The sequence below is a fragment of the Xylocopa sonorina genome, chromosome 18, assembly GCF_050948175.1.
Source record: "Xylocopa sonorina isolate GNS202 chromosome 18, iyXylSono1_principal, whole genome shotgun sequence".
Lineage (NCBI taxonomy): Eukaryota > Metazoa > Arthropoda > Insecta > Hymenoptera > Apidae > Xylocopa > Xylocopa sonorina.
This window is the reverse complement of record NC_135210.1, coordinates 5,082,427-5,102,685: the sequence shown is the minus strand read 5'-3', so window position 1 is coordinate 5,102,685 and position 20,259 is coordinate 5,082,427. Positions and strand designations below refer to the sequence as shown.

Here is a 20,259-nt window from a genome sequence, read left to right as displayed (position 1 = left end):
CCCGATATTGCTTGACATTACCAGTTCTTATGCTGGTAACATTCGTCGATTCGTTCATTTCCTTGAACGCAGCTAGAAGAAGAAACTTTAGAGGATCGCGGACAACGAGTTCCACTAAACCGAATACGATACAACAATTGACACACAGAGTATAGTAGGATTTAAATTGATTACGAATGAACGGATACATGTACAACTTGATTCATATGGCACAGAAAAATAAAATATTCGACTACGGAGCTACTTACATATACACATTTAACATTTCGAAACGAGCAATGATCTTCGCGTGCTATATGCTGCTCAAGTCACGTTAAAAACTGATCACCATCTTTTGCGGTCTGCTTAGTTAGTTAACTCAAACGCTATTTAGAAGATATCATTACGAGTATGCTGAAAGTCGATGGCTTTTAGCCTTGTTTTTAGCACAATTACTTAAATTATTACACAATCTATCCGATGAACGAATCCCTTTTAAAGGGAAGTGATGGATAAAACCACGATTGGTAGTTTTTGTTGTAACAAGTGCAAACTTCGCCTGCGTCACTGTTTCCAGTTAAATTTCACTCACACTTTCCCGACACAATTTGATTAAAAAAGAATTCACTTTGAAAAACTATCGGAACTATCGATCGTTAATCGATCTCGTCCTCCGGCAACTCGTCTTCGTCCTGGCCGTAATCATCGTACTGATCTTTCGAATCGTCTTCTTCCTTGTCCAGCGGACAGTGTTTGCATCTCGATTCGTTGATTCCGTAATTGATACAGGTATCACCTATACACTCGCAGCAGCCATCGTGAAACCATCTGTAACTGGTAGCGCCCATGCTTTGGCAAGATGCCTTACATTTGTTCCAGGAGTTACACTGAGCCATAAACGCAACGGTGCAATTGACCGTCATTACATTCGGTTTAAGCGGATGCACCTCTTCGTCAGCGGTTTCTGGAAAGAGCATACATTCTCGTCGAAACAAAAATGGTAGGCAAACATCTTGGCAAGAGAGACGCAAGAAATTTCGCGACGCGTTTAATACATACGCATATGGTATTTCATCTCTTTTTCGTGCTTTGGTGTAAACAGAGACATGTCAAAATCCACCGGAAAGGTGAACGTAAGCCAACGCTCGTGCGGATCCGGTTCAGCGGTTAACGCTTGAAACAGACCTGGCATTGGCTCCTTGAAATCCTCCACGTGAGACTTTTTGCTCAGTGGATTGTCCGTGATGTTTGGTTTCGGACATAGATCTGCGGAACAGAAATTATACGAGCAACGAATATAAATGTGCACGGCATCAGACTGTTTGTCGGACTCACCTACGCAGGAGCAGCATTCGTCGTAAAGGTAACTAAGGCAAGAGAAGCATTCCTTGCAGCAGGTACAAGTAACGAGATCGCATTTGCAACTCTGCGTAAGCATGCACTTGCTCACTACACTGGCACAGATCGCTTCGTTGCAGGCGTCGGAATACTTGGTGATTGCCGCCAGAAGTAAGATACTACTGATACCCGCGACTAGCGTTCTGCTCCGATTCATCGTAATGCTCTGAAGACACAAAGTCATTAATATTCCGTATTGCGATAATGCGCACTGATAAATGTTGGCAATTCTCTTTCGCGCAAAATGAAACGCGTCGTAGTCTCGAAGACCAGACTCCCAAGATAATTATACAGCGATGGGAATAAGAGAGTATACAAGTTTACATATGTTCGGGGAGCAAAGGTTATCGAAAGCAATTAAAACGGTCATACATTGCCGCTACTTCCTCTTGACAATGTAACATCACGAAACAGCAAGAACACGCGTGTCCGCTATCGCGGGGCTATGGTAGACCGTGAATCGTGAATCGCGTGCGTTGATTACGACCATGAAGCTCGATTAAGGTTATTAAGAATATTCATGAACGTGAGTCAGAATTGCATTAAGAGGGGCGGCTGTATGCCAAAACTATGAATTTTTAATCTCCTACATGATCGGAACAATCCCTTTCTCTATCGAAGCCAATCTCCTACCCGTAACTCTTCTTAAACGGCGCATCAAACCAGCCAGGAATGCGGCAATAATTTCATGCAAAAATGATTGCACGCGCGATAATTACACCTCCCGAAGATGCCAGCTGAATAATAGCCAATGGCTATTTATATTAGACGTGTCGATCTGGAAAGAATTGCGCTTCCAATATCGATACCTACGTCGTTTTACCATTTTCGTTTACACGCGAACGTTCTTTCTATTGGAAAAACAGAACGCGTTCGATGTTACGCGTGGTAAGTTTCGCAACCGAGATTCCAGAATTCATCGCGTACGTATACAGTAAACGCGACTATTGGTTTCAATGGGGTCGTGAGGAACTTTAACCTAACAACAGGATCAGAAACTAAAACTTGGGAGGGTTTGTTTCATCCACCATCTTTGAGACTCGATAAGTCCCAGCGCGAGATCTCAAAGATCCGTAACCAACCGAATGCAGTTATCGATGATCTTTTGCGAGAGTGAGACCTTTCGCAAATATATTGGAAATTCTCCGAAAAGAAAGCGTGTCCGTTCGAACGATGCGCCTCCGCCTTTATCGCAAACACGCCGATAAATCGTGAAGAAACGGCTGCAATTTTTATTCGACGAAGTAGCTAATTGAAATGCTGCGGATGTCCTATGCAACGAAGGAATCGCGATGGAGGCATCGCGCGCATCGCGACTAGAGACCGAACGGTTTTAGAAAAATGCCAGCTGTATTGAAATGTAAACGTTCGTCATCCAGGGACAGTCGTGCTTACAGCCTCGCCTTGTTCTGGCCCGAGGCGATGGAATAACTTCAATAACAAACGGCAATCGCCTTCGTGGAAGGCGTCGTAGCATATCCAGTACCTACGTTCGAATTCCCATCGAGGGGGTTTTTCCTTTGCTCTCCTCTCATTTATCCTTCAGTCTTGTTCTCGTGTTGCTTTAGAAAGAAGGAGAAGGAGGAGGATTCTATCCAATAAGAGCCGGTAAAAAAATTGCGCGAGTTCCCCAACTATAAACGTAATAGGTAAATAGAGAGCAGAGAGACTGATCGATCGATCGATCGATCGATCGTGAAATGGTCAAATCTAAATGCGTGCACGCGGCCAAGATAAACGTTTCGCAAGAATCCGATATCTCGGAATAGCGGGGGGACCATCGCGTAACCGCGTCGCGTCGCGTTCACCGCGATATTCGTTGGACCGCGCGTTTTACAAACTTTACTTACTAGCCTGTAAAATGCAACAACGTGATCGACTCGTGATCAACGCGATACGATAGATAGAGTTAGTCGATCGGAGAACGACGGCGTCGAGGAACGCAGCAGTCGTTGCGATTAGACGTCGTTGACGCGAACCTTTCGCGGTTGTGACAGATTTTGATCAAGCATTAAATAGCAATGGCGGCAAAGACGCATCGATATTTACCTGATCGTCCTGCGACGTATTCCAACGAGCGAGAGATGGCCAGAGCGGTAACCTATGCATGGGTAACTATTTTAAGCACGCGCAACCGGTTCGCGTTGCGACTGGTACGAAACATGTTCTCTCCATCGAGCGTATCTCCTTATCGTAAAAGCAACGCTTCCTCTCGTGCGCAACAGAAATGTTGGAGTGTTCGCGTAAAATCCTCGGCTGTTCCCAGAGAAGGGCACGATCGATCGATCTCATTCGTTCAAACGATCTTCACTCTTGCTAGCACTACCTGCCACTTTCTCCGGCCGCGATGTTCCTCTACGATCGGCGCGGCGTATTGCGCGGTCCCGCACCGGTTTGTAAAATTCCGATCTCGCGATGCAAACGCGACTTGCCCGAGCCTAGCGAAAATCGAGAGAAGAAAAGGTGTGCGGTGTCCTGAAAATCGAGGCGAACGGATCAGTGACGTGTGCGACGAATCGAAGAGCGACTCTCATTGGACTGAATTAAGGAAGGACGTGGACCGAGAGAAACGGAGAAGCGGAAAGGGTAAGAGGTGGAGGAGAAGGAGGAAAAGGAGGTGTTGGCGATGGTAGCCAAGCGAGTTGGTGGTGGCGGTGCCTGCCTGCCTGCAGCCGCTGCCGTGGTTTGTTACCGCAAAGTCGTTGCCGAACACGTTGTTGGTGGTGGTGGTGGTGGTGGTGGTTGCTGATAGCGATGGTGGTGGAAAAGGAGGAGAGAGCGACTCCTCTGGCTCTGAGCTCTCGTGCTCTGCTATTATAGTCTCGGAACTGCTAACCGACCAAGACTGGTTTTCAATTTTTTCCTCACTTTTTCTTTTACCTGCCTTCGAGCTGTCTCTCCTCCCGCCTCTTCTATCTTTCTTTCTTTCTTTCTTTCTTTCTTTCTTTCTTTCTTCGCGCGATCATCATCCCTTAACTCGCTAAACTTGAAATGACATTTTTTCATTTACAGGAAACGAATTACGTAAACGAGGAGATTTTTCAAAAATGATCGCCGCCACCAGAGATACGAGCCCTCTCGTGTGCAACCTCTCTCATTTCCCTCCTACTGCAATCAACGACATTTAAGCCAGTGTTTCGAGCGTTTAAGCATTTAGCTGCTTCCTCCGTGAATTTTTTTCGTTTCCGGTCAAGTGGCACGTTCACAAAATTCTGTGCCCCGTCGCGTCGACGACGCGGTTCGCGACGATTGATAAAGTAAATGGTTTTCGTTTCGTTTCAATTGCTCGCGAGAATTGAGCAATTAACAACAAATACAGGTATATTTTTCGTGTTTCCAGAGAGTAGTCTCGCGAAGAAGTAATGCGAATAAGAGACATCAACGCCTACGTAGAACAGAAGCATGGGAAGGAAGAGAAGGCAGCGACAAGTTGAAATTGTACAAGAAACGCGTTCCCTGCGTCTTTTGAGTGTCGGCGCACGAAATAATTGGTCGTGCGCTGTCACACGAAAGCCATAAAGCCGAAGCGAAAGAGAGTCGGGATGACGAAGAAACGAGCATAGCAGGCTAGTCGTATATTCCGAAGTCAGGTATACGAAGGTCGTTAGCTCGAAGAAAAATTAGCCTGTTTGTCGGAGTTCCGTCCAGAGATGGGTCAATCAGATACGAAAACACTTGTCGGGTCGAACATTGTCCCAAGGTAACAGGTCTACGAGGGATCGTAGACACAGGTATACTTTTCTTCTAATGACCGTTCCAGGAATTCAAAGGTTCGTCGGGGTGGCCGTGAACGTCCACGAACTCTCTTAACGCCATTTTCGTCTTGCGAGCCGCACAGGAGGAGACAGCGATTATGCGTTACGATATTTACGGAGCATCGAGATTTCGATACGCTTTCAACTTTATCTTTCAATTATGATTTATAGTCCATTCAATTATCGTCCGTGTCTCTTAATACAATAAGCTTGTTCTTAGAACCATTCTGATCGTATCAGTGCCACGCGTTGTGCGATTCCAACATCTACTAACTTAGTCTTAGATCTTTGCGCGCATCCTTTCTCGTACGCTTTCTGTTTCCAATTCATCTTCTTTAGAGTTGTCATTTTGTTATAAAACACAGATTCGATCAATGCAAGGGCGTGGTCATAATCTCTATCGTATACATATATATATATATTCTATTTCAATCATGTATATTTGATCCTTTCACCGCACATTTGAACCGCTTCGCTTGTCAAGGTAAAACTATAAAAATATCTATTCATGGACATGGATCTTTCGAAACCTTTAATGGATTATTTCTTTTTAATTGCATGTACAACGCTCAACTGTCGAGTAGATTAAAAGGCCGTAAAAATTTCTGACGCAGGATATAATATGTAAGTATCTAACTTATCTACATTTATTAGGTGTAATATGATTTTAAAAAAAGTAAAAAAAAAAAAAAAAAAAAAAAACAACCTGATCTTCCCAAATATGTCTCTTATCCTATCGATAAAAAAGTATGAAAATATTAAGCAGCAAAATAGGATGTTATCGCCATCTACTGGTATAAATTTCACAACTTGTGCAACGAGAGAGAGAGAGAGAGAGAGAGAGAGATGTATCGCACATGGACTGAAATATTAACCAGCTAGCCGAGAGAAATTTCGTGAATAAATCAGTAGCAATCGCTATCAATCGTATTCTTCTCGTTTACAAGTTCGTGTTTAGTTTCTACGCAACCTCGAACGCGATTGACGTCACTAGATATTATTGTTAATAGTATGTATCGGTGATCTTGCAGAGTCGCGTTGAGTGTTGTAATCTGTGTATTTGTCTCGTATTAGTGACAGTCCTACGAGCGACATACGCGTCATTACTGATTTTGGAAACAAACGTTACACTTGCGTATCACAGTAGTCTTCCTCCTTCGTTGCGACGCACACAATTCAACTTCTCAATCGCACCTACGCTTCTATTTCTTGGTACGTAGACGGAATACGCTCTCACTTTCATCTCACATTTAATCGTTAATCACATACGATTATGTACTGTTGTGGTTACTTACCCGTGTACGAAGATCTGCGATTTTTCATTGGTTAACTTTTAGTTGAGAGCACCAAATCTTCCGCTGTGTCGAGTGAAAATTTAGACATTTATACTCTCGTCGAGGCATTCGAAGTAACGGTAAATCACAATATTAAGAAGAATTCTTGTATATGTACCTTTTTTTTTTTTATACGTGACCTCATTTAGTCAGTTTGTCCTCGAATTTATGAACATTTCACATTTTTACATATGTTTCTGGAATTCCCATTTTTAGGGTTCGATGTTTCTCGTAAATGTAGTTTAAACGTCACCATATACCCGTTCGATTATTAACGATATCGTATATTAACAGTAAAGTATTATTATTTTGGATAATTTTAATTCGTTATTCGTTTAGTCAGCTATTGTAATCGTTGATACACGCTCGGCAGAATGTTTGGAATGTGTAATCTCATATCAGCGCGTTTTCCTTGTAAATACTCCATTGCGATAACTTTCTCCTTTAAACATCTGTTGCGCGTTCGCTGCGCGGGTGATTAATGTTTCGTTTAACCAAACCACGGTGAATTAATAATATAAACTACACTTAACCTGTCAGTTAGAGGAAAATCGTATGCACGCGTATAATTTATTTGTTAGGATTACATTAAAAAATAGCTATCAACAATACGTTACTTCTTTATCTTATTGTTGCGTTCTCTTCTTTCATTAAATTATTGATCGCTCTACAATTTTTGTTACGATTCCATGGTTATTTTCACTTGTACAGTTGCCCAATCTTCTGTTACAGAAATATGCACTATTTCCTATTACTTCTTGTAATTGGTGTAACAGTTCAGTTGACAGTTGCACCACCTGTTAATCAAAAGAGCCAAAACGAGGAAGGCGACAGCGATAACGATGCTAGACGTATGGAAGAAGTAGTATGTATTTTTCAGTACCCGGTCAGTTTACGGTACTTATAGCGAATATTAACTTATAGCGAAATCTTTTCGTTCAGGCAGAAATACAGTATCGTAGATATTTGATGGAAGTAGTTCAAGTATTGGAGAGCGACCCTGAGTTTCGAGCAAAGTTGGAGAAAGCAGACGACGCGGATATACGTGTAGGTTTAGTCGAACAATGTTTCGTCAAAGCGAAATATTAAAGATAAATTTTACATTACCGTATACTTACTTGTTAATCTAATTTCTAATTAGACTGGCAAGATAGCTGATCAGTTACAATTTGTCAATCACAATGTTAGATCAAGATTGGATGAGATAAAGAGAGAGGAATTAGAAAGATTGAGACATTTAGCTACAAAAGAGAACGAATTAAAAAATGGTTTAGATATTGATCATTTAAAGGTACCCGAACATTTAGATCATACCAATACACGTACATTTGAGATTCAGGATTTAAAGAAATTAATTGCCAAGGTAATAAACTGCTATTAATGGATGAAGTAAGTTTAGTATCGGACGTACGCGGGTTAATTTTAATTGTTACTTTTACGCAGACTACTAAAGATTTGGCAGAAGCGGATAGGACGAGACGAATGGAATTTAAACAGCACGAAATGGAGAAAAAGTATGAAGAACAAGAAAAATTAAAACGTAATAATTATAAATGAAATATGTACTTGGATATTTACAACATTCTTATGATAGCGTGAAGTAACACTTTGTCATGTATTTTTTGTATATTTTTTTGTCACAGATATGAACGATTTAGAAAAAAAAAAGTATGAACAAGAGCTACAGGCATTGAAGGAAAAGCGATTAAAACACAAACCTGTATGTAATAAATATACTTCTATATCTACATATTTGTTCCTTGCTACGTGTTTTTTTTCTTTTCTTTAGGTACATCATCCAGGAAGTAAACAACAATTAGAGGAAGTATGGGAAAAGCAAGATCATATGGAAAGCGAAGAATTTAATCCTAGAACATTTTTCTTTTTCCATGGTACTATATTTATCTTTGTTTTCCTTGTATATCGTTACGCGTTTTTACGTGATTTATTGGAATCTAATACTTCAGATGTTGATGGCAACGGAGTGTGGGATCAAGACGAAGTCAAAGCTCTTTTTTTGAAAGAGCTGGATAAACTTTATGCCCAAGGAACGCCACAAGAAGATATGTTAAGACGGATTGAAGAAATGGAAAGGATGAGAGAGCATGTATTCAACGAAGCCGATTTGAACAAAGATGGTCTCATTAGGTATCGGATAAACATCTTTTACGTAGCTTAAATAATGATTATTATAACATTATTGCAACATTATTATATTAGTTACGAAGAGTTTTTGGAGCAAACGAAGAAGCCAGATTTTCAACAAGATGATGGGTGGCAATCGCTAGACGAACAACAAATTTACACTCCGGAGGAGTTTGAACAATTCGAATGGCAAAAGCAGCAAGATATGAAGAATATCCGCCAAGGAATAGTAAGTACATTAACACGGTAAAAGTTGCAGTTAACTTTTGTTTTTTACAAGTATATACATACACATAGTTCTTGCATTAATCGTGTATATCATATCGTTGATAATTGTTACCATTTAGTCCTTTTGATGCTTTAATATACACGTTTAGTTAGTGGCATGTACGAATCGATGAGCTAGTTTAAACGTTACTATGTAACATGTAACACATTTTGTTTTAAAAACCCATTGTTTGTTGTGTCTTTGTAATTGATAATAATTAGCTTGTGCACTTTTTGTTGCTGTCATTAGTCACCACCGCACTCAGGTAGTATACCTGTACAAGCTGAATCGGTAAGTAATTTTAATTTCTCGAAGGAAGCTTATACAAAAATATGGTTTATAATCATCTTTTGTCTCAATAATCGATCATTTATAATGTGAGATACTGAGAAAGAAAGATTGGAAAAATTTTCTTTTGTATCTTGAATTGATCTACGCCTAGTTGTTAGAAATTGAAGTTCAATAAATTGATCGCAATTTGGTTAATATTTTTCAGTTCCCGCCGGATAATAGACATGCGCCGGCTGCTCATGGAATAGTACCCCCCCAAGTAGATCCAAGTCAAAATGTCGTGCATCAGCAACAATTCCAGAACCAGGCACATCCGCAATATCATCAACAGCCACAAATTCCTCAACAGCAACAACAAACTCATGGTCAGGTTAATCAGCAACAGTATCATCCGGGTTTGTCGCAACAGCAACAGTACCAGTCGGCGAATCAGCAAATTCCCGTGCAACAGTTGCATTCTGGCCCTGCACCGGTACAGCAACACGAAGGACAAGTTTTGGCTCAACAAAACCATCAACAAGGACAAATGCCAGTTCAACAAAGCCAATACCAAGCTCCGAATTTTCAACAGCATCAAAGTAACCTGAATCAAGTACCGCAAAAGGTTGGGATTCGCAATGATGGCTCAACAGAATAGTCACACAAAGTCAATCGAATGAACAATCTGGGTAATTCCCTATGCCCAAAGAGATTAATAAAAATGGGACACCATTTGACGAGGAAAAGTATAATTTAAGATAAGATAAGATAAATATGTTTGACAAGAATATCTGTTTGATCTATGAAAAGAGAAAAAATCGATTTTGTTACTTCACAATATTTTCATGACTTCTTTTCGCTTCATTTTCTCATCGATTATACTATCTACATAGTCGCATGGAGAACGCTAACGTCATATCCGTCGTACAAGGTTGGTCAATTTATTTATTACATGGAATCTAAATAAAATTATTTCACTTTCCTTCGAAAAAGGCGGAAAGAATTATTTATTCAAAAATAATTTGTTCCTTCATTCTTTATCGAACATAGATAGGGGTACTCGTCGTTCTCGTCTATGCGAAACTTGTGATTTTTATCAAGGATACTAATTGATATAACGTATGAAACGAAACATAAATCACATAGGCAGGGTATATTGAGTTTTCCAGTGAAATAGACGATATTTAATTTCTCATATTTATTATTGCATACTGTTTATGTTAGTATATTACTTAGGTATACGTGCCAAATAGCAACTTAAATGTATGATTGCGTGATTCATCTGTGTGTTTCACCCGTGAAGTACGGATAGGTAAGTAGGTAGATAGGTAGGTAGGTAGGTAGGTAGGTAGGGTAGGTGGGTGGGTAGGTAGGTGGGTAGGTTGGTAGGTTGGTAGTTAGGTATGTAGGTAAGTAGGTAGGTAGGTAGATAGTTAGGTAGGTAGGTAGGTAGGTAGGTAGGTAGATAGATAGGTAGGTAGGTAATGTAACGCTTACTCCACTATATATACGGTGTATTTATAATTATAGCATATGTCGGTAGAACGTCATCTTACCTGCTAATCGGTAATAAATAAAAGAGGAATTTGTAATGGGTGACAGGTTTTGCTTGCATCCGTGACTAAAGTAAATTATCTTCAAAGCCTCATATAAACCGAGGTGTTTGGAAAAAAAAGGAAAAGAAACGTCACTTCGCGATTAGTCACGGGTACATACACATATTTTCGAACGCATCCTTAAAGAGGCGCGCAACTATTCATAAGGGGTGTATCGATTTAATCAATTCGACTATCTATTTAAAAAGAAATACTTTGTTTTAGGGTAAATAAAAAGAACAATAACTACAAACTATCGCCATCTGCAAAGAAACATGCGCTTGTCGTCGTTCTTGGACAGCGAGCGTCTTCTATTATAGATCGCGATGATTTCGAACGAATCTATCGAGATTAGAAACTGAAACGAAGAAAAATTGGACTCTCCGGTTCGCAGAATCATACGATCGAAGCTGAAAAGCGATCGAGGTGTGTGTACAACAGCCGTGATACTGATTCAGAGGGCATTTTAAATTTCGAGGTAAGAACTGGTTGGATTATTTTGCTACGATCAACTTCGATCGCGAGAACGCGTCACCTGTCCTTCTTGATTTCACTTCTAATTATCCCGAGGCACTGGTCGGAGGTCAGCGCGCTCTAGAACTTTATTTGCAAGCGCTTTCAAAAATATTTGTCGTACCAAAAAGAACGCTTTCCTGCCTCTCAGTGCATCGACCAATGCCTTGTGTCTTAACGCGCTTTCGCGGCAAATTTATTTAAATGGAACAGAGGCTCGGATTTTAAACTACATAAAGTATCTCTACGCGATCGAACAAATAAATATATTACAGATTATGATGAATAAAGATGAACCGTGTCGTATAATAATGTTGCATCCTTTCTATTTACAGTGAACGCGCGGTTATGCTTGTTTTTCGCGTAACATACTGTGTGTTCTCCTTTAGTGTACTTTGTCCCAAGAATACGTTCTTTCGCTCTCTATTTCACTTCGATCCTCTCTATCTCTCTTTCGATCGTTTGTTCAGATCATTTTTGCCTTTTTCTCTTTTATTCTGTTCATCGGCCGTTTCTTGTTTTTCCCTATTTTTCCTCCCTCCTTTTCTTCTTCTCTTTGCTCGTTCAATGTTCCGATTTTTTCCTGGACGTGTGTGTGTGTGTGTGTGTGTGTGTGTGTGTGTGTGTGTGTGTGTGTGTGTGTGTGTGTGTGTGTGTGTGTGTGTGTGTGTGTGTGTGTGTGTGTGTGTGTGTGTGTGTGTGTGTGTGTGTGTGTGTACTATCGCGCGAAACGCATATGCGAAATGGTCAAGTGCGTGCGCGCGTTGTGTGTGTGTGTGTGTGTGTGGGATATTGGCCCACCGGCCGGTTGTATACGATTAAATAATCGGATTCTGCAAAATGTGCGGTTCTATTGTTCGACTAATAGTTTCTGTAAATTAGGATGCCACCTAGTTTATTCTCAAAGGTTCGGCCGTTACCGTAGCAGAGAAACGGTCGGTTGCTGCAAATCGGAACGGTTCGTTTCTTCGAATACTGCCGTTCTTCAACCGTGTTCCTTCCACCGTGGTAACGTACCTCTGGCTAAACGCCGTTTACGTGTTACACATCCTGTAAACTAGTCGCTAAATCGCGGATACGGGATTACTACGTTTTGTTATCGCTTTTACTCATACAGCTTGCTTGGCTTCTCTTAATCGGGTTCCTAGTTTCTTTCTCTCTCGTGTACAAGTGTGTAGCGTGTGCAGCGTCGGATCGATCATCATCATCATCATCATCATCATCATCATCATCATCATCATCATCATCATCATCATCATCATCATCATCATCATTATTATTATTATTATTATTATTATTATTATTATTATTATTATTATTATTATAATACGACGTTACACCTTTTGAAGCTAAGGCGAAAATAAAGGAAAGATTCGGCGCGTGCGTGATACATTTCATATCCTGTTTCGCGTATTCTTTAATTACCAACGAACGTTAGAAATTGGTTTTGCAGTTGCAGCCGGAGTGTTTCCTCACCCTGCGGCTGAACGCATCTCGTCCGCCAACAGTTTTCTTGCTCTCTAATCTCGAAATTCGCGCAAATCCTCGTTAATACAATTCTACAACAGTTCTTTCCCTCTCTCGTGACTTTTCCGCTTCGCAATCTCGATTCACACCTTATCGGTCGTTAGTTACGTTTCTTCGTCCGAATTCGTTCGAAGAATTTGTTTCGTTCGCGTAAAGCGTTTCGAAATGGGACGACCAAAGCAAACGCGGATCGAGAAAACGATCGAAAACCCGAGAGGTCGATCGATAAAGCGAGCGAAACGCACAAGCCACGAGGATAAATGGGTAGGTTGTTTTCTCTCTCGAAATTGCTATACTAGCGTCACGCCCGTCGGTCTTTATGTTGCCTCGATAAAAATTCTAACAGCTACTTTGTCTTTGACTCTAAGGTCCTTACTTTTCTCTAATTATATTCTCCTCGTGAATTTTTGTTTCGTCCTCGACGACGTATGAACGGAAAACTGCATCGTCATCTTCCATCAACGTAAAACGTATCCAGTAGCAACCTTATAGCGCGTCAATATATTAATTTATGTATATATATATATATTTTTTTTTTTTGTTTGTTTGTTTCATATATATATTTTTACTTTACTTTACTTTACTTTACTTTATTTTATTTTATTTTATTTTACTTTACTTTTACTTTACTTTATTTTACTTTACTTTGTGTCCTATATCAGTAATAGCGTATTAGATGCATTTTTTTTCTTTTTTGTTCACTTACACCTTATGTATGTAATATAAGTATCTTTGTGTTTTTCTTCATCTGTTCTCAAATATATCAAAATGCGTAAACGAAAGATTCTCGAAATATCCGATCCCTCTGGTAATTCAGTTACGTGTTTCCCCCTTCTTGTTTATTACCGTCCATCTCCGCTCCACTCTCTCGTGTAAGCGAATCGAAAAGAAACGTTTACGAGAATATGCCATTCAGGGTATTACCGGTGGTGGGTTGATCCAAAACAGAATTTTTCTCAGGTTTTGCTTGTAGATTCTGTACATTCGCTCTACACGCACACAAAAGCTTCGTAGAAACATTGCGTAATCGACGGAAGGGAAATCTAAAGTTTTCGCAAAATATTCAAGTTCCTCCTTTGATTCTATCCTCGACTATAAATCGTGCTGTTTGATCTTGGTAGAAATCGCGCAGCGTCGCTAAGACTTCGAGACGAGACGAAGAGAACACGTATTAACAATATGAGAAAAATGTTTCATTTTACGCAACGTCCCCACAAATGATTCTCTGCATCTTTATCATCTCTGTACTCTGTGTATCCTGGTTACCTTTCTTTGTCTCTCTTTCCGCATTTCCTGTTTTTTCCACTTCGGTCACAAACGATTTATTCGGTGATGCGAAATTTCGAACGATTATTCATCACGTACAAGTGGTCACGGTCTACGGGACACGTTAAATTTTTTTTTTTCTTTGGAAGGCACTTACTACTTTTTTTTTTATACAATATTAATTTTAATCATTTCCACATTCTCGCGCTTGTTCACATGCCCCAACCTTTTCTCTCCCTCTCTCTCTCTCCCTCTCTCTCTCTCTCTCTCTCTCTCTCGCTCGCTCGCACACTTTCTCCCTAACCCCTTCTTCTCCGGCTTTCCGACTAATTCTTTCTCACAATTTCGTTCGCGATTCTTTGAATACATTAACTTTTCTTTTTCTCTCCCAACCTCTCCCCCTCATCCCCTCGCTTGAACTCGCGAATTTCTTCTTTTGCTCCACCCTACCTACCCCTTGGTTTCGTTCAAATTTACCTTCTCGTTGAACACATTAAGCCTAAATCGTAATAAAATCTTTTAAAATCGCGCAGTTTTACCGTCTCTCCCGCCCACCTTCACTTTTTCCAGTTAATCGGTTCTTCGGTCCGCGTATCGTTTCGATTTATACGAAAAAATAAAACGTACACGATCGGTACTTTTTTTTTTTCTCCTTTTTCCACCTCGACACAGAACGCCTGAATATTTTCGCTTCGTCCAAAAAATCTTTCGTATCAAGAATAACGAGTTTTAGGGTTTTCCCGAATTAATTTTCTAATCGCCGATAATTAACGTGACAAACCGTTTAAAGCTTTCGCAGGGGAGTGACGCGAGAACAACGTTTTCCAAAAAATTGCCTAGATAACGGATAACACGACGGACAGCCTATACGCCCCATTTTTTCACCGAGCAAAAGCGAAAAGCAATGGTCTTTTCCTTTTACAGAAGGCCACTTCGAATGTTTTTTTTTTTTTTTTCTTTAATTTTTAAATACTTACAAAGAGTCACTCGAACCAGTGTGTGCCACCTTAAAAAATTTTGCTTCCTTTGTTCGTTTAGAAAGTTCCGTTCTCTCTGTCACAAGCGTTCCCTTTCCTCTTGCTTTCTCTCTATTTCTTCCGATACATTCTCTCAATCTCTCGCTCATTCTTCCTCACCTTTTGTATCTCACTTTCTCTCTTTGTCTTCCTCTCCAGCTGTTCCTATAGGATGACTAGGATCCAATACGAACACGCTCGTAGACGTCGCACGATATCTCTGAACGATGGATCGTGACAAGTACGATCAAGGAGTAGAGGCGGATCGTTCGAAATAAATTTCGAGTAGAATTTGGACAAGTTGGAAAAGGAATCGGTTCGAGTCGACGACTACTCGGCACGCATCGTTCTCCGATTGTCGAGGATCGAGGGTCCCTTCGTGGAAACTGGTATGCGTACGCGTAATATGTAAAATTTTGAAAAATAGCATGATCTTTCCGGGAAAAAAGCATTCACCCACAGGCGATCACGGCCATTCGCTCGACTTCTTTCGCTCGGAACAACACGCAGAACACGAACAACAGGCATTCGATACTCGCGCGCAGACACACCGGCATTTTCACCTGTTCCAAATTCAATGAATTTCGCGGTAGTGTCGCCATTAATTTCATTTTTTTCGTTTCCTAATCTCTAAACCTTATAATTTTTATACTTGGCATACCCCAAATATGGCAGGAAGGCAATCATTACACTTAATAAAGTACAGCGATCGGTTTTGTTCTCTCTCGCGAACAATTCTCGTTCCTTTGTTTTGTTTCCACGTCTTTCATCTCATAGACGCGATCAATCCTAGTCGTTTCCCCGCGCTCGACGAACAGTACGAAGAAGCGAATTTCTGTACACCCTCTTCTCGCTCTGTGTCTCGCTTCTCGGACAAATTAGTTTTACGGAAGCGCAACGTTTTTCGAATCGACACTCTCCCCGTTCGATGGGAATTTTAACACGGTTCTTGAATAACGCCGTTTGCCCGAGAAAAACTCTGCGAGTCGAAGAATTTTGCCAAGAGTGTTCGCGGCGACGATCGATTTGACGCGAATGCTGGCTCGCGGCCCCCGACCGCTCGCCAATTACTATACACATTTGGCATATTAAATGTACGATTATCGTATAGGCGTAGATATATTATATGTATGTATAAATCTCGAGTGTGTAAGCGCGGTGTCCGCAGACGACGGGTGTACGCGTGTGCAACCGCAGCATCGCAACGGGAATAAAATATAGGCGCGACCTACGGGGGCGATGCTCGAGATCGGTAGTTTGTTACTCTCTTCTCTCCTCTTCGCAGCATCGTGTACCGTTTTGATTGTAAGTCTGAAGCGATCTAACCGCGTGGATCGCTTTGGTATACTGTGGATGTGTCGCCGCGAGGACGACGAATAAACGGTATACGGACTCGGTTCGATCGTCGATCGTTTCGACTAAATCCGTATAACGAAAATGCCGCCACCGCGGAGATTCGGTTACGCGGTGTTCGCGTGTTCGTAGGGGAACGGAAAGGCGAAAGGCGCCTGTTAGGAAGCGCGAACGACTCTACTCTCGGTTCGTTCGATCCGTTGCTGCTCGTCTACGAGGTTATTATTCGCAACGCGAGTCCGTCAACGGCTCTAACTTGACGGGGATCTTATCCTTGTCCTTGAGACCGTGAGGGCTCTTTACGAGATCCGCGATATCCTCCTGGAAGAGATTCTCCGGCCGCGGGCTGACGAAACTCCGCGCCGGCTTGTAGGTCATACCGCTGACGCCAATGCCGACCTCTACGCTGCTTGGTATGTGCCCGGGATCCATCAGAGGGCCGAGTGGACTCGCGAGAGGGCTCTCCATCGGGCTCTCCGGTGGTCCACCCGAGCCTGGACTAGCCAGACCTAGATTCAACGGCGAATTCCCGTTGTTACCCCCGGGACCACCCCCGCCGTTGTTGCTACCGATACCAGGCACGCCGCCGGGGTTGCTGTTGTGATGATGCTGACTGGCTTGCATCGCTGCCTGCAAGTTCGACGAGAGGCTCGTCGACAGGTTCGTCGACAAATTTGTCGCCATCATATCGTGTTGCTGCGAGTGCGCCGCCGCTACCATGCTGCACATTTGATGCCGCAGCCCTACGCGTCAACAACGAGCACCGTGTTCATTTCTTAATTCATAGTCTACTATAGTAATAGGCGCTAGGTAGAAATCGAGATAGAAATGGGCTCGCGCGTCCGGATCGTTCGTTACCTTGAGCGACTGCGGCAACCGCGGCCGCGGCTGCCGCTCCTGGGCTGACTGCGCCCTCGGGGCCGTTGCAGGCCGCGTAATTAGCTAAACTCGGATACATCGAAGTCGGCTCTTCCTTGACGATGTGCGGAGACTGGCCGTCGCGGAAGACGACGGCGCGAATCACCCCGCGGATGTGCTCGTCCGGCCAAACGCCCAACAGGATCCTTTGCGGTCTGCCTCTACCTTTCGGACGAAGATCTGAGCAGCCAAAAAGCAAGTGAATAGTACCTTCTGAATCCTTTCGGAATCCAACGTCTGGGTTGCTCGGGACGTTCTGCCGTTTCTCCACTTTTATTCTGTACCCGCTTTAATTCTTACTTTCAGGTGAAAACGAAAAACCTGAAGAGAAACGGCAAGGTCGCGATTTTATGGTGAAAATGGCAACTAACACTCACCGGCCCCGCCATCAGCGCTCGGACCCAGCATATTGTGTACCCGATTGGCGTACAGCACGAACGTCGGGTACGGGATGTCGTATTTCCTGCAACAGAACGGTAACAAGTTTCGGAAAATCGTTATTGAAATCACGTTCGCAGAAATGGAAAGAACCCGTTTAACGAGCACGCGTAATAAACGCGTACAGACGGCTGCGCGATACGCGTGTTTTACGAGCCGGTTGTAAAAGTTCTTAAGTTGACCGACCGTTCGCCGAACGTTCGAACGAACGGCCGATTGTTTTCTCCCGTGTTTTGACCCATTTACATCCGGCCGCTTTTCGCGTTACCGGCGGTTGCCGCAACCGCGATTCCTCGCAACTAAATCGTTCCCGCCGCCTGAATCGCTCGAAACTTTCCAGGCAACAAAACAGAAACTGCAACACGGGGTGCGGAATTAATTTCGTTGCTGGAAAAACCGGTCGACAGTTGGCGGTCGTCTGTGGATCGAGCCTATCGAACGGCACCGTCGTTTTAATTAATCATTCACAGCCTCGATTCTCGTTGCGACGCGGTCCGATGAACTTTCTTAGTTTAATTTGTCTCGTCGCGCCAGAAATATCCATCTAATAATCACATTTTTCCCGACGCTTGCCTTAAACGATGGAAAATGTCTGAGGCAGATGCAATCGAGACGATTCTTTATTCGGTTAACTTTCGGAATGGTGGATGGAATGGAACAGCGAGGAGGGCTGGCTTACCTTGCGGCCTGACTCAACGACAGTCCCTCCTTCAGGACGCTGAAGATCGCCTCCGCCATCGTTTCCGGTCGCCAGGATTTCAGTGGGCCGCGTTCTCGAAACCGTAGATTGTGCACCAGGCTCTGATTGGTGTTCCAGCACTTTTGCCACATCGACTGCAGCTGATACTGGTAGCTGTCTGCTAGTTTACGCCCCCCGCAGAAAAGAGGAAACAGAAAAAGCACGTCGTTAGAAAAGTGGTAATTTTCAGTGGTCAGACGCGAGTAATAAAGAGGGATCGGTGAACGGTTATCGGATAATCGCGGGCACAACCAACCTTTCGATCGAGCGTTCACCACCGCGTTGCCGCGGTACAAGTTTGGTAAACGTAGAACGAATCGAAACGGGCGATCGATCGAAAAGTTGATCCGCGAGCGTGTAAACGGACGCGCGTCGATTCGCGCGAACGTACAATGCGAATGCATCGAATTCTAATTCGACGAAACAATGCAAGTATATAGGACATATAAATAGGATAAATAACCAGACGTAGCTAAGTCGAGACGAAGGTGCGAGTATCACGTTGTTAGGTTCCTTTGTAGCTGCTTGGACGGAGCGTACCTGCGAACAAACTATTGAGAGGCCACTTGCAACGGGGATGGGGAGACGGGGGGGGGGGGGGGGGGGGAGGGGAATAAACACTGCGTGTCGTGTACGTTTAACGTATCGATTGTATTATCGTTGGCGTACAATCGTTATGGAATGAAACATAAAGAAAGAGAAAGAGAAAGAGAAAGAGAAAGGGGAAGGAAGAGAGAGAGAGAGAGAGAGAGAGAGAAAGAGGAGTAGAAAGGAAAATAGTTTCTTAAAGAAACAAGCTCGATCGTTAATAGAAAATATTTAGCTTAACGATAAACGGTAATCGCAGGCTCGCAATCGTTTGACTCCGCGTGCACTCGAATACTCCGGCTACGCCACGGACGGCTGGCCTCAATTCGCAACGATTATTTAATAGTTAACTTATTGGGTTTAATTGAGCATCCTCCAATTTGACGATTAATACAATTAATTGGAAAGAAGAGCGCGCGTGCGCGTGTACCGAATATGCGCGCGCGCGCGCGCGCGTGTGTGTAAGCCCGGGGAACCGCGAGTGATCCGCGTTCGTTTTTATAAACGAGCCACTGAAATCCACCGAAATCGATCAACGACCGGCCCGAATTATATATAGTTTCTTCCCCGTTTCTTCCAACGACGACTCGAGCTCGCGATTCCTCGGTTACGTTCACTCTGCTCCCAACTCCTTTATATCTCTAACCGCGATACCCGCTACCGAACGATAACCGAACGATAACCGATCGATTAACGCCAGGTGAAAACATCGTGAAACAATCGTGGCAAGAGAAAAAGAAACTGGTCGAATTCGAGGAGTATTTCACGGGCGTGTTTACAAAGAAAATTATTAAATAATGTCCATGTCTGCGGCTCGTGCCAACTATCGAGTGTTACTGCTTCTGTAATTTTGTATATACTCTGGCTCTTATCTCAATTAGTAATTGCAACATTCGTAACATTTGCGATAACATTTGTTTGATCCATGCACAGTTTATATTATATTTCCCTTCGCATAACGTGTAATATCTATATATCGAAGGCCGTCCGGATTGCGCAATCTTCCTTTACAAAGTTCTCGAGCAATGTTTTCCCCGCAAAGTAGTTCGTACAAATGCTGCAAATGTAATTGATTTACATCCAACTAGGGTAGGTTTCACGATTTTTCCACCGATTCCGGTCAATTAGAACGAGTGCCGGCTCTGTCAATAACGTTC

At 42.6% G+C, this 20,259-nt stretch overlaps 3 protein-coding genes and 1 long non-coding RNA gene across 13 annotated transcripts in view; 1 reads left to right on the top strand and 3 right to left on the bottom strand.

Annotated features, from left to right (window-relative positions):
• Positions 1-402: 402 nt before the first annotated feature.
• Positions 403-6,449, bottom strand: LOC143431446 (twisted gastrulation protein homolog 1). Of its 3 annotated transcripts, none has more exons than XM_076908200.1 (4): positions 6,428-6,449; positions 1,315-1,543; positions 1,039-1,245; positions 403-943 (listed from the first exon to the last, which is right to left on the bottom strand). In XM_076908200.1, exons 2-4 carry the CDS (start codon positions 1,532-1,534, stop codon positions 636-638), a joined length of 735 nt encoding a protein of 244 aa, XP_076764315.1. In that variant the 5' UTR covers positions 1,535-1,543; positions 6,428-6,449; the 3' UTR covers positions 403-635. The 3 variants fall into 3 exon arrangements, with proteins under 3 accessions (XP_076764315.1, XP_076764314.1, XP_076764313.1); XM_076908199.1 differs by lacking the exon at positions 6,428-6,449 and adding an exon at positions 3,704-3,786; XM_076908198.1 differs by lacking the exon at positions 6,428-6,449 and adding an exon at positions 3,427-3,682 and having other exon boundaries at positions 411-943.
• On the top strand, positions 6,145-10,141 carry Nucb1 (Nucleobindin 1). Of its 3 annotated transcripts, XM_076908189.1 has the most exons (12): positions 6,145-6,344; positions 6,470-6,546; positions 7,199-7,331; positions 7,409-7,513; positions 7,608-7,829; positions 7,910-8,006; positions 8,110-8,186; positions 8,256-8,358; positions 8,434-8,614; positions 8,687-8,840; positions 9,129-9,170; positions 9,376-10,141. In XM_076908189.1, the coding sequence occupies exons 3-12, from the start codon at positions 7,203-7,205 to the stop codon at positions 9,805-9,807; spliced, it is 1,542 nt and encodes a 513-aa protein (XP_076764304.1). In that variant the 5' UTR covers positions 6,145-6,344; positions 6,470-6,546; positions 7,199-7,202; the 3' UTR covers positions 9,808-10,141. The 3 variants fall into 3 exon arrangements, with proteins under 3 accessions (XP_076764304.1, XP_076764303.1, XP_076764305.1); XM_076908188.1 differs by lacking the exon at positions 6,470-6,546; XM_076908190.1 differs by lacking the exons at positions 6,470-6,546; positions 9,129-9,170 and having other exon boundaries at positions 6,146-6,344.
• A 2,791-nt stretch (positions 10,142-12,932) lies between these two features.
• Positions 12,933-15,546, bottom strand: LOC143431565 (uncharacterized). Of its 2 annotated transcripts, none has more exons than XR_013102722.1 (3): positions 14,378-15,546; positions 13,399-14,325; positions 12,933-13,362 (listed from the first exon to the last, which is right to left on the bottom strand). It is a non-coding gene; the product is annotated as an uncharacterized LOC143431565 (long non-coding RNA). The 2 variants fall into 2 exon arrangements; XR_013102723.1 differs by having other exon boundaries at positions 12,933-13,352; positions 13,404-14,325.
• Positions 15,547-16,508: 962 nt separating this feature from the next.
• Positions 16,509-20,259, bottom strand: part of LOC143431440 (protein bric-a-brac 1) — a 102,502-nt gene continuing 98,751 nt past the window's right edge. The window contains exons 3-6 of one of the 5 annotated variants that reach the window (XM_076908167.1): positions 18,455-18,635; positions 17,709-17,800; positions 17,278-17,517; positions 16,509-17,162 (exon numbers count right to left, since the gene is read on the bottom strand). In XM_076908167.1, coding sequence (XP_076764282.1) covers positions 16,642-17,162; positions 17,278-17,517; positions 17,709-17,800; positions 18,455-18,635 — 1,034 coding nt within the window. In that variant the 3' untranslated portion in view covers positions 16,509-16,641. Of the gene's footprint in view, positions 17,163-17,277; positions 17,518-17,708; positions 17,801-18,454; positions 18,636-18,977; positions 19,055-20,259 lie in introns of those variants that run through there. The other 4 variants (XM_076908168.1, XM_076908169.1, XM_076908170.1 and 1 more) reach the window with 4 other exon arrangements.